The 12,710-nt window shown below is 40.1% G+C and overlaps 1 protein-coding gene across 1 annotated transcript in view; it reads right to left on the reverse strand.

The window, feature by feature from the left end:
* Nucleotides 1–363: 363 nt before the first annotated feature.
* CAPSL (calcyphosine like) overlaps nt 364–12,710 on the reverse strand; it is a 28,706-nt gene continuing 16,359 nt past the window's right edge. Inside the window, exons 4-6 of the mRNA XM_032415333.1 lie at nt 12,350–12,559; nt 7,713–7,842; nt 364–899 (exon numbers count right to left, since the gene is read on the reverse strand). Of these exons, the coding sequence (XP_032271224.1) occupies nt 7,741–7,842; nt 12,350–12,559 (312 nt within the window). The 3' untranslated portion in view covers nt 364–899; nt 7,713–7,740. The remainder of the gene's footprint in view (nt 900–7,712; nt 7,843–12,349; nt 12,560–12,710) is intronic.

Raw genomic sequence — 12,710 nt, forward strand, 5'->3', positions numbered from 1 at the left:
GAGCCTAAAAGTGGGTTCCAAAGATGAATTCCCAAAACAGTTTCGAAGTCTTCCTCATTGATGTACCCTAAAGCTCCAAGGCTTCTCATAGGCACTTCAATTTCCCTGTATACTGCTTTATGTCCTGATCGGCTGGCCCAGGAAGTGATCCCACTCCATGAAAACCTAGCCTTCTACCAAGAGGGCCAACTGAGCTCACCTTCTTTTTGTCACCAGAATCACTTATGTCCCCTGTTCATGCATGTGTGGGCATTTGCTGACTTTAAATCCCTAGATCAAAATATGATGATACGAAAAAAAAGGCCATTAAATTTCAGAATAAAATAAATTTTATTTGTATTCACCAAGAGACCCATTAAAATAAGTAAGCTCAGGAAATTTTACAAAGTCGGATGTTCCTCCAATCTTTTTATCATCACCCCCTGCTAAAGACTGTGAAGACAGGGAATAAGTAAAGATGTGGGGAAACATCTACATTTATCCCTATAAGAGGAACAGCTGTAACAAGAGGTACATTATTTCACCTAAGAACCACTTTCTAGTCTCACTTCATAGCTTCCTTCCTTCCTTCTGTTCTTCCTTTCTTTCTGATTTAAAAATATATCCCCAGGCATTTAAGCAAATGATATGTTCCAGGTCATTAAGTAAGATGACTGAAGATCTATTGCTTTTAAAATCCTAGATCTTTCAGAAACTTTAGTTTACACCTTATCAAAAATCTATAGCATTGGACTTCTTTCAAAGTCATTCCACTCTCTGAGAGTCCCCAATTTCCAGAAGAATTAGTAGATAGAAAGTCATAATCTCCAGGATTTTCTCATCATTAAAATGAAATAGGCATCGGTGTCAATAGAAGCACTAACACCAGCATAATAGTTCAAAAATTCTTCTTTTGAAACCTGAGAGGGATAAAAGGCAGGGGAAAAAGAAGGAAATGGTGTCAAAATATGTGAGGCATAGTAAAGCATTTTACATTCTCCCTGAAATGTTTTCGGTGGAGTCTGATTTGCCACTGGCAATCAATCCCAGAGTCAGGTAATTGGGGATCAGGGAACCGGGCTTACCTCTCCCCTCTGAGGTGGGGCATTTGCAAGGTATGCTAAAGACCCACCTGTCCACTGGCCATCAGTTTTTGCATTAAGATAAAAATATTTAGAGCTATACTATCCAATACAGTAGGCACTAATCACATATGGCTTTTTAAATTTAAATTTGTTAAAATTAAACATAATGAAAAATTGAATTCCTCAACTGAACTAGCCACATTTCATTTGCTCAATAGCCATATTTCATTTGCTCAATAGCCAAGGTGGCTAATGGTTGACATCTTGGAGAGCACAGATCTAGAATATTTCCATCATCACAGAAGGTCTTATGGGACAGCACTACTCTAGAGCATACTTTGTATGATTATACTTATGATTATTATTACTTTAGAATAGAGAAATTTATAGCATAAATACACAGATAAAAAAGGTCTTTAAAGAAAGAAAGCTCAGACCAGTCACATAAATAAGGGATAGAACTAGAGCATGGGGCACTTCCCAGGATCCTTGGACACCCAGGAATCCACAATGCCTGGGGTTCAACAGCAGGATGCAAGGCACTAGCCATATGAGAGGTGCTAGAAGGCAAACTTCTCATTTTGGTCAGGTTGTGTGTTAGTGTTTCACAGTTGGCCCTGTGCATCCTATAATGAGCAATTAAATTAAAAGAGCAGAAATCAGCCCCTAGGTTCCATTCCTTTCTCTTCCCTCTTAACCTCCCCTGTTCCTTAATACCAGCACACAGAATATATTCTATTCCCCACAGTCCTAGGGGTACCAGTCAGAGGCTAGGCATTGTGGGAACTTGCTTGGCTTGCTAGATGGGAGCAGTTCAACCCTGCAGGGAAAAGGAATATTGACATCAAATTTTCAAACTCTCATTCTTGGCTGTCAAAATAATTGGGGCGGGGGGAGTTACATTTTGTCCTTTTAAAAACATGAGCAAGTACAATTTGAACAGGGCCTTATCATTTTCAAAGAAGAAACTTCATCCCCTTCAACTGAAATATCACACAAGTAACATTTTTAAATGATCCAAAAGCACCCCCCGGGAAGTAAACTTTTAGAGAAGCATGATATGTAACACGTTAGCTATTAAGAAGAAAAATATTTTGGAAAGACTTTAAAACAGAAACGAAAGCTAGATGAATTCTTTTGGCACAAGAGTTGTTAATGTTTCAAGCCTTCAGTTGAAGAAATTCTATTACATTAGAAAATCATGTGAATGGCAAAGCACAGTATGATAATGTGATAAATTGACAAAGTTGGTATTAGATATTAAACCATATCTAACTTTGTAGCTCAAAATCTTCTCAATTTCTGGTTCCTCAAAGCAATATCCTAACTGATGCCATTATGACAAATTCTTGCTTTCAATGCATACATAGCTTACCACTACAAGCATGTATAGCTTTTTAAACAGAATATTTGAAAATTTATATCATAAATGTCATGGAAATTCTGCTTTATAAAACATTGTTTTTCGGCTTCAATTTCTATTAAAGATACTATCTGGATAAGATTTACATGTAGGAACTCCTCACTATCTAGAAAATAGTTTATGTCACAGGTAAATAAAGTATTACCAATGAACAATTGGTCTAGAGCAGTTTTCAGATATGTGGGAACTTTTTATGACTAGCATATTAATTACATTTATGTGCAAATAGATATCTCCAAGTACCTGTAAAACATATGTGCACATAGGCAGGCACAGCTCTTATAATCTTTATATACTGACTTGCTTAACAAGCCATTCTTTTTAGTATACATGAAACAGAAGTAAATTTTCACTCAAACCCTATCTAAGTGAGCTCAATTAGAGAAGCTTAAATTAATGGTGATTTACTATATTTACTGTACAGCTTCAAAGATAATCTTAAATAAATGGATGTGGAATGATATTGCTAAATGAGATTTTAGGCATGACTAAGGATGAAATCTGTGGAACAGAGTTTATTCCACAGTCCCCTTGGAAACTAAAAGAATGATCTGGGTTTCAGAAGGTAATGCCTGGCATTTGGTAATGCCCTGCGTTTGTGTTGCACTTTATCCCATCAAGGTGGAAGCACTTGGAGGCTCACTATAACCCCAGCAAGAGCAAACTACTCTGCCATCTGTCATTTTCTCTCAATTACAGGTTCCCTTTCTGTTCTAAGTCTCTCTCAGAGCACTGACAGTCATCAGCTCTGCATGTGGCCTGAGTGTTTCTAGGAGACCAGCAACTCAAACTTTTCAAGTTTAAGAGCAAGATGTTTCCAGAATCAATACCAGTGTCTGAGTGCCAAGTGCTAAGGCTTATAAAGAAAAAGTTGCTCAAGTCTTTCATGACAGAATTACAAACTACATACTCAGATGTTGCTTCGAAATTTCAGTTGCTTGAGCTCTAAGTCACAGAGTCCCTCTTAAATTTATTATGGGGTCTCGTGCAGAATGAAACATCTGAGCTGCGTGCCACGTGTCTCCATGTTGGGAGCGAGAGTGGGAACAGGAAACTCATGGTGCTTACAAGAACTTCAGTGAAACAGAATTGCGTCAACCGTGTATCATACTCCAGAGAAATCATAAACAAATAAATTCCATTTATGAAGAGTAAGAAGAATCTAGAACAAAAGAAAATAGGCCAGTACATTTTGAGATTTTTCTTTCCCTGATACGATATACCTTTCTGGTTCTTGCAAGGTCCACTATCAAAACCTCAGTTACAGGTCGGTGGCTCATATTTTCGGTGGGTTCACTCCTAAAGAGCACCTTTCACTCTATTCTGCTGAAGGAAGATACTGGCTTTGGCGAAGCAGATGTGAAAATAAAACAAGAAGGTCATGCTATTCTCAGAGAGGAAGAACTGCTTCACCACAAGCTTCTCACCGCACCAACTGAGGTGGCAAAAGAACTCTTCTCACACAGCAGTGTTCTCAGAACCCCCATCAATCATTTGTTTATGTTTCTTTCAACAGATTTCACCCGTCATCTGTTTTACAAGACATAATTTTAGGGGATTCATTTAGTGAGTTGTTTTTTTTTTTATGACAAGGAAAAAACTAGTTCTCTCTATCAAAGTTATGTAGCTTCCACATCAGCAACTTGGAGTAGAACTACGCTTAGAAACATTGGCTTCCAAAGGATCAATTACATGAAGATAACATTATATGACAACCTATCAGGTCCTTTGGCACCTTTGTTTTTCCTTGAATCATAAGCATTTCTAAAATTTAAAACTTCGCTGCTTCTTTCAACAAGCTTTTAATTTACAAGAACAGCCTATAATTTCCAGGAAAGCAAGTTTGTTGACCGATCTGAGAAATTGGAATTTGTGGGGGTTTTCATTCTATGCCCCAGAGTGTTGTGTATAAATCCAAAAAGGTATACCACTCAGAGGGTGTTAGTAGAATTTCATAAAGAAGGAGCAGAAGGGCACCCACACACCAGTCAAGAATACATATTTGGTTAATTTCATCTCTCCACTTGATTAAACATCAGCAGAATGAACTGCATCTGTAGGTTGCCTAAAGAAGGTTGAATCATTACCTACTTGTACTCTCATGGCTCAGTGAGGCTATCCACACTGGCCAAGAGAAGTGAAGGGCTGACACGATGATCTGCCTCCGAGAATGGAGGGGTATTTTCCTGGCAGTGTCTTGATAGACTGCCTACACTCATTAAATTTACTCCATGGTCCTACAGCACACTGCTACATAAAGGGCCCCAACTATCCTGGCTTCAGCGCCTATGCTTCCCCTCCTCTCTGATCTCTTCACTGGGGGCTTTTAGTTTGGTTTCAAAGCCAGTGGTTTGGTTTGCATTTATCCTAGCCCCTTCCTCTATCCCCACAGCCTAGGGTAGAACAGGGCACATAGGAGTGACTCAATAAATATTTACTAATGGGCTGTATTCAGCCTAAAACTGTAATGTGACAAAGCCAATCTACAGCCTACTTGGTGGGGACCCAGCTCTACTTTAAAAAGCTGCTCTTAGCTTTGAAGCTGTTCTTAGTATGAAGTGTTGCTCCATGCTGCCACCAAACCCACAAAGAGCCAGGCATCATCCTCCAGAATGCCATATGGGTCTGGGACAAAATCCTATCAAGGTTTGAATGTCTAGGAAAAATAGCCGTGCGGATGGGCTGGAAGAATTCTGCCTCAGGCTACAATACCAATGCTGTGGGATTACTCACTTGCACTCTGAATGGAATTCAGGCAGGATGGGAACCAGCCCTTAAAGAAGTTGGTTAAGGTCAGGCCTCCATTCTTGCCTAGGTTTGCCTTTTGGGGGGAGTTAGAACTCAGATTCAGTACTGATATTGATGGCTTCTTCTGGCCAGTCCTGATTCTCAGAATTTTTACATACACTGTTCTGTTTCGTGAAAAGCTGCCAAGCTCATCCTCTTCTCTTTGGCTTGTTACTTCTTATCTGGGGTCCAGACCCCACAGGTAAGGTGCTCCTAAGGGTTGGGGATATTTTATTGTGTTTTATCTTCTGACCTCGGTATTTACTTTTTAAATTGCAAATGGAGTAATATTTAAATTGTGTAAGTTAAATAAACAGAAAATATATCCAGAAAAGTGTTGTTAGCAAATGATTTTTCTTAAATGACTCTTTGTTTCTCCCACTGCTACCAGAAGGAGTAAGAGTTAAATAATGAGTGAGTCCTGACTAGGCCAGAAATCACTGGCCTAGAAGACTCAGAATGGGAGTGGAGTGATCCTTAACCATCAGGTTGTTAGATCTTGTTTATGGGGGGCAAGAGGACCTTGGTGGAATCCTTGCTTGTGGGCCCAAGACCTGACCTGCTAGAAGGGAGACAACTGAATGTGGCCAAATACACTCTGAGGTACAGGTTATCTGAAATCTGATAGCTGTGCCCCAATTAGACAGGAAGCAAGAGTACGACTGGGGAAGACGAAGCTGATAGCTACAACCTAGTCCTTGTTCAGAATCACATGCTAACTCTATGGCCCCAGTTAAGCAGAGGCATGAGTCATTCCCAAAATCAAAGACACAAATCTATCTAGAGCAGTAAGCTTGAAATCATGGCCAGGAAACCAGAGACCTCTCCTTAGCCATAATCTGCAAGGTGCAGGTTACAGAAAACATGGATATTTTTCCTATACATTCCATCATAATCTCTTCTAGATTTCTACCTCATTTCTACATATTTCTTCATAACACTTGGCATCTTTTGGCTTGCCAATCTCTATATAAGCCTAAATAATAAAGCCAGTGGAAAGCCAGACTTGTACAATTAATTTCTGAAAAACCAGCTTCCCATAATTTGGGAATGCTCCCATCCTCAAGAAAAAGATCACTTGTCCAGCCTGTCATCAGAGTAAGTGGGAGATTAGCTTCGTGACAACAAACAAACTGCTATGATTCTCATCTGGAAACACCTGCTTTCACAAATTTTAAATCAATGTGTATCTTGATCTCCACTTCCAACTCGGTAAGATAAAAAGTAAACAAGTGAATGGTACAAAATACAGCAACTGTGTTTGATCGACCCTAAGCCCAGAGCCACTTAAATACATGGGATCTTAAAGGGGACTATTATCCCAATCCATGTCCCCTAACCAGGGGATGAATGCAGCCAGGGACAGCGGTGACCAAAAGGACTGTCCTTGAGTAACAAGGCAGGTGGTCATTATCTCCAACACCATAGCCAAAGGGCTGGTCATTGTGCTTTTACCTCTGGCCCCAGACACAGAACACACAGAGGGACAGTGGTGTTTTCAATATCTATTTGCTAGCAGCTGGGGCTGCCTTTGCTTGGAAGCCTTTCAAAGGGAGAGTCTCACACATTGACAATATGAAGCCAAAGCTTAGAGCTGGAAAGAGAACACTTTGGGCCATGAAGTTTTGTCAAGATGGAAAACCCTCTTTGGAGTAGGCCTGCTATCCTTGTCTATGTCATACCCCACCCCCTTGTACTGGTGGGAATATCAACATTATAGGCCCATGGCAGGGAGGGAGAAGATGAACATTCTGCTGGACAAAGGTTTGCTTATATGGTCTGCCCACTCACAGGGCAAGAGGTCCCACATAAAATCTGAGAGCACAGCCCAGCCTCAAACTGTAACCACACGGATGGTCCTAGCCCTACTGCTCAAGGAAATGGCCTCCCCTCCCACAGACACTTTAGATGACCCAAAAATGTCATTCTAAATCTATTCACCAAACTGAGGCTTCCCTAAACCACTGGCAGAGAAACTCAAGATTCAGGTATAAAAATTGAGGCTAATGTGTGGTTCTCTTCCAGTCCCCAATTTGGAACTGAAGCACTTCAAGATTTAAAGTCAGTTATAAAAACAGGTGAATTCTCCCACCTAGAAATGGACCATCTATAAAGGAAGTGGAGAAAGACTGTGGGTGTGTGGGTGGGGATTGTAATTAAAATAGTCAAAATTTTATTCACGGCCAAGGAAGGCACCTATGTTTATTAGACATGTGTATGCATCCTAGACCTGGCTCTAGTAGCTTTTTGAATCTTATTTTATTTAATTCCTCTAGTAGAGCTAAGGAAACAACTTCAGAGAAGTGAAGTACATACTGCCATTTCTGCCCTAGAAAATGCAGTGTGTCGACACGAAAGAAACACTGGGATGAACATGAAATCAAATGTGATCCTTGTTTGGGGCTGATGTTTAACCATTTGGAGCCACGTGGCTTTACCTAAGGCCCTGGTCCCGGGGTCCTACATTTAGAGCTTCCAGGCAGTTCTCATCACGACAATGAAATACACATCGGTGTCAATGGATGCGCTCACCCCTGCATAGTAGTTCATAAACTCCTCGGGGGTCACCTGCAGTGGAAAAGTCAGAAACAAAAACAAAACTTTGCCTCCCACCACTTCAGTGGAGGCCCATCTCCAGTACCTGTAAATGGGAGGGAAACTTTGGTCAAGGCTTTTTAGTGACACAGATCAAGAAGAGATCTCAGACAAGAGGAAGCAGTCAAGTTGAGGATGACCGTGAGGGGTACAGAGGGGAAGATGGGTAGAAAGTCTTGAAAATTTCCAGACCAACCTAAATGGAAAGTGAGATACAGGTTCTCGCCTTTCTTTAAGAGCAGGAGCCCATCTGTTTGGATAAGTGCGACTGAAACTCAGAATAAGAAACAAGTTTCTTTAGCGGTAGTTAGTATGGGCTTTCTGTGACACGTCAGAAATAGCGCCTCAGGTTCTGGGTCAGGGCAAATAACGTTTCACCTTTCAGAAAGTGGGGTTCTGTCCTGTGGATAAAGAAATAGATTTCTAATGAAATACTCCACGGCTCCATGCTTTTTTAAGATAGAACTTACTCGTTTCAAGGCACAAAGTGAGTAAAAAAAAAAAGGCACCCGCTGCTCCATGCCTCTCCGCCTCACCGGGGGTGGGTGCTCTCTCCATCTTGTGCCTATAACGGTCTCTTTGGAATATCAATTAATGTGTTTACCTAGGCTAGAATTTTATATTACTTTCGTTTTCGAAAGAAGAAACAATAGTTATCAATCTTATTTTTGACTAGGTGTAGGCAATATGTACGCTGTAGTTCAACCATACTGGCTGAAGTGATTAGGTGACTCAGGGAAAGAACTGTCTTCCTGTTTGGCTGAGCTCTAACCAATCAATTTAGCCCAAAGTACAGCCCGGCTTACATGGGAGGACACAGAGACAGTAATGATGGCTGTTTAAGAAACATATTGTTCTCTAGTTAGTCCTCAATTTTAAGTGTCACAAGGGATTAAAAACATCACAAAAAGTGAAACCCAGAAATAATTCAAAACCCCTCTTCCACAGAGTGCCCACCTATATCTTCTAAGAATCATAGGAGCTGATTAACTCACTTACCTTTTTTTGCTGCAATCAGAAGTGAACAGAGAAAAAAAGTCACAGGATCCATATTTCTCTCCCTGTACCTACCCCTCACACAACCCCAAAAGAGTAAAATGCAGAAGGAAGGAAGTCATTGGACTGAACTAATAGTTAAGCTGGGCTTTTCAGTGGCCTAGAAGTAGAAGTAAATATGTGCATAGCTTTTACTAAAATTAGAATACCATTAATGTTCTCCTTTCTTCAATCTCTTTACTTACGTCCTCCTTTGCATTCCCCCTTTATCTAGCATTAAACCCCATCTGAGAGTCAGGTTACATAAAACTGGACATCAGAGCTAAGACATTTGATCACTTCAGAAAAGGCCATCAGTTATTCTTAGTGAGGGTTCTGCTTGTTTCCTGAGACTCAACTTATACTGAGGATAGCCTGAATCACAAATCCTATGATGTCCCCAAGTTTGCCCTCATCGTAGTAAATCACTTTTCAGTAATAATGACTACTTAATTATTTTGTTGGACATTAGTAAAAAGTAAGAAAGTGGACACCCCTGCCCTTGGCTAGCCTCTTGACTATGTTACCTTTAGTGGATAGAATATTTATCATATAATGGACAAAGTCCCACAGGGGAGCAATGGAAATATTTGAGTCATGATACAGAATACAGTACCTTTTTCTCTGCTTAAGACTGATTTAAAAAAATCATAAAATAAGTTTAGGTTATTTATATACACTCAGTAATATATTTAAAATAATTTTAATTATTAAAAAAAATCTTATATGAGACTAGACAACAAGACCCATATTCTCTCAAAGGCTAATCTACTTCTGAGAGATTTTTTTTAAGTATTTGTAATTGTAAAATAACATATAAAATGAAAACTTCCATACCTAGGTATTAAAAAAATAAGAAGTGAAAGTTTCACCCAACTAGGGTGGGGTTTAGAGATAGAATAGGAGAGAGGGTGGCGCCCGAGTGGCTCAGTCGGTTAAGCGTCTGACTCTTGATTTTGGCTCCGGTCTTGATCTCAGGATCATGAGATTGAGCCCTACCTTGGGCTCCATGCTCAGCAGGGAGTCTGCTTGAGATTCTCTCTCTCCCTCTGTCTGTGCCCCTCCCCCCTGCCCACACGCTCTCTCTCCCTCTCTCTCTCTCAAATAAATAGATGAATCTTTAAAAAAAAAAAATCAGAGTGAAGAAGGTTCACTTCGTACATTATTTGGTTGCTTTCATACCTCCATCCACATGGTTTCTGGGGCACGGGGTGCTCTGAGGGTAGGATGTGGGGATTATTAGTACAGGATCCATTATGTCAAAATCCATGACTACTGTAAACCCCAGGAGCCTTCACGACTACTTGAGAGCTTAGCCCAGACTACTAAAAGTTCACAAATTTGAGCATAATACTGAGTTGAGGAGTCTACTAAATTTCTTGCCTTATTTTAAATTCTGTCTTACTTGGATATCAGCTATATTTTTTAACCATAAATGAGTGCACTGGCTTCAAATGTAGCTATGCTTCACCATAAGAAATCTTAATGTGTAAAACAACTCAATTTGGAAAAGATAAGTTAAGAACTAATTATTCTGTTTATAAAAGAATTTACCATGGAGCTTCTTTACACCAACAGTTCCTTGCACATTTAAAATATGATTCAATGTACAAAAGTCTGACTCACACATCACTTTTCAGAAACATTTTCATTATGTCTTTTGGTGAGATCTCCCTGTAAAACCCTTAGCACAATACCCAGTAGATAAGTAGTCAATAAATGATCCAGATCCATAATTATGCAAATGAGGTTCATGTGCGTATTATATGTAGTAATTAAAAAGAGGCACTTCTGAATCTTTTAGAGACAAGGATCTCAAATATGAATGTGAATAAGAGTCATCTGGGGCACTTACTAAAATTGCAAATCCTTGATCTCCACCCAAAAATGATCAGATTCTGTAGTTCCGTGGTGCACCCCGCAAGGTACATTATTAAAACATACCCCCAGATGATGATCATGCACTGTCAGCTGGGTATTAATACAGGGTCTGTGATATTCAGGTGATATCAAACACTATGACTGGTAAAAACCCCAATGACCTTTATGAGTATTTGAGAACTTAAGATGGCTTGTTAAAATAAATGTCAAAGGGACAGGGGTGGGAACTTTAAATCAGCTGAATCATAACAACCAGCCACTTTGACTTGGGTTAGAGCAAAGGGCAGCTGAGGTTTCCCCTGGCAATGAGGAGAAGGAACCACCTGCAGAGAGAGGGCAAGTACACCCTGGGATCTCATGTAGAGGTGGGCTAATTTGGGGGAAATGGCAGTTGACTATTTTTCCACTGCCATTTCAGAGATCAAGGGCCAGCAATGTTGGAAGAAAACATATGGTTCAGTTCTGTTATTTCTGTCCCTAAGCATTAGGCTGCCCTACAGAATCTAGAGCACTGCCCCCCCTTTCTTTTAATCCACCTCTGTAATTCCCTCAACTAAAAAGAAGGGTATTTCTCCGTCCCCAGCAGGAAAATATCAGCAGGAAGGAAATAAAGTTTGCCTTCCTAGGCCCCTAACCCCTTGCTAATAAGACTTACCATGAAGTTTCATAGAAAAGTTGGGGGAAATTCCCTTCAGAAGGGGAAGCCTTGTTTCCTATTCCTATCATTGCCATCTTTTGTTCCTTGCTGTGTGACACAGGGGGGTGAGGAAGAACCGTCCCCAGGGTTCTGTGGCTCTGTCAGCCAAGGAGAACACTCCCTTCCCCATCATCACAGCCTCCAAGACACTTAACAGCTGAACTGGGGCCGAGTTCAGAAGTCCAATCACGGCTGTTGATAAAAGTCATCTCAGCCTGGACACGGTCGCAGAGATACAATGCCTTACCCTACCCAGCTATGCATTTGTAACTTGAAGATACCAGTTAATGGAGGTGGGGTTGTGGCTTTTGTTCTTAAGTTCACTGTAGTTTCGAAATGCAAATTAATCTCAAAGCCCACTGTAGAGGAAATCAAAGTAAATTCTGTTATCTGGCATTCCCTTTACTGAAAGCCTCCCTTAAACGGCATTCCTACATAGCAAAATGTGATCACAAACAATGTTGTGAGGATGAGTGTGAAAAGCACTGCCACCTCCTGAAGCACCTTGTGAATCATATTCCAAAACATTAAATTATGGTTTCATTTTGAAGTTCAATAGGCTTTGTTGTAGTCTAGTTCATTGGAACGTGGCTGGCTAAGTATGGTAACCATGAAACGGAGTGTTAAATCAAAATATCACATTCTCCAGATGATGGGTATTTAGCTGTATGTGGATCCCTTACCAATATATTGCACACACATATATCTTATCACTTTCTCTCCCAACTTTCTAGATAGTCTCTGAGGAAATATTTTACTTCTATTTATAAAGAATATGTTATACGTATTTCTTAAGGCTTTGGACCTATTTCCTAATTATAATTACAAATTCGACAAAAGAGATTCCACTTAAGCTCCTGTACTTACCAGTCCATCTTTGTCATAGGGTGAATCAAAGTTATCCAGAAATTTCCTGAACACTTGTTCCTCGGTCCATTCTCCATTTTGATACTTAGGGTGGTGTTTTGCGTTATATACCTCCCGAAGATCTTCAATTGTTATAACTCCGTCTCCAGTCTTGTCTAACTTCCTAAAAGCTTGCATAACTACCTCTTTTCTGGCTCTAGACATTGGAGGCTAGATAAATAGAAAAAAACACATACACAGACAACACAAGTAGATGAGCTTGTTTTGTATCATACATCATGAAATCGCTGCTTCCTCTCAGTGTTGTATGAAATGGTTTGCATGTTTGCTTGTTAACAAACAAAATGTTTGTTAAACAACA

This window comes from Phoca vitulina, unplaced genomic scaffold, assembly GCF_004348235.1.
Source record: "Phoca vitulina isolate PV1807 unplaced genomic scaffold, GSC_HSeal_1.0 scaffold17, whole genome shotgun sequence".
NCBI classification, from domain to species: Eukaryota; Metazoa; Chordata; class Mammalia; order Carnivora; family Phocidae; genus Phoca; species Phoca vitulina.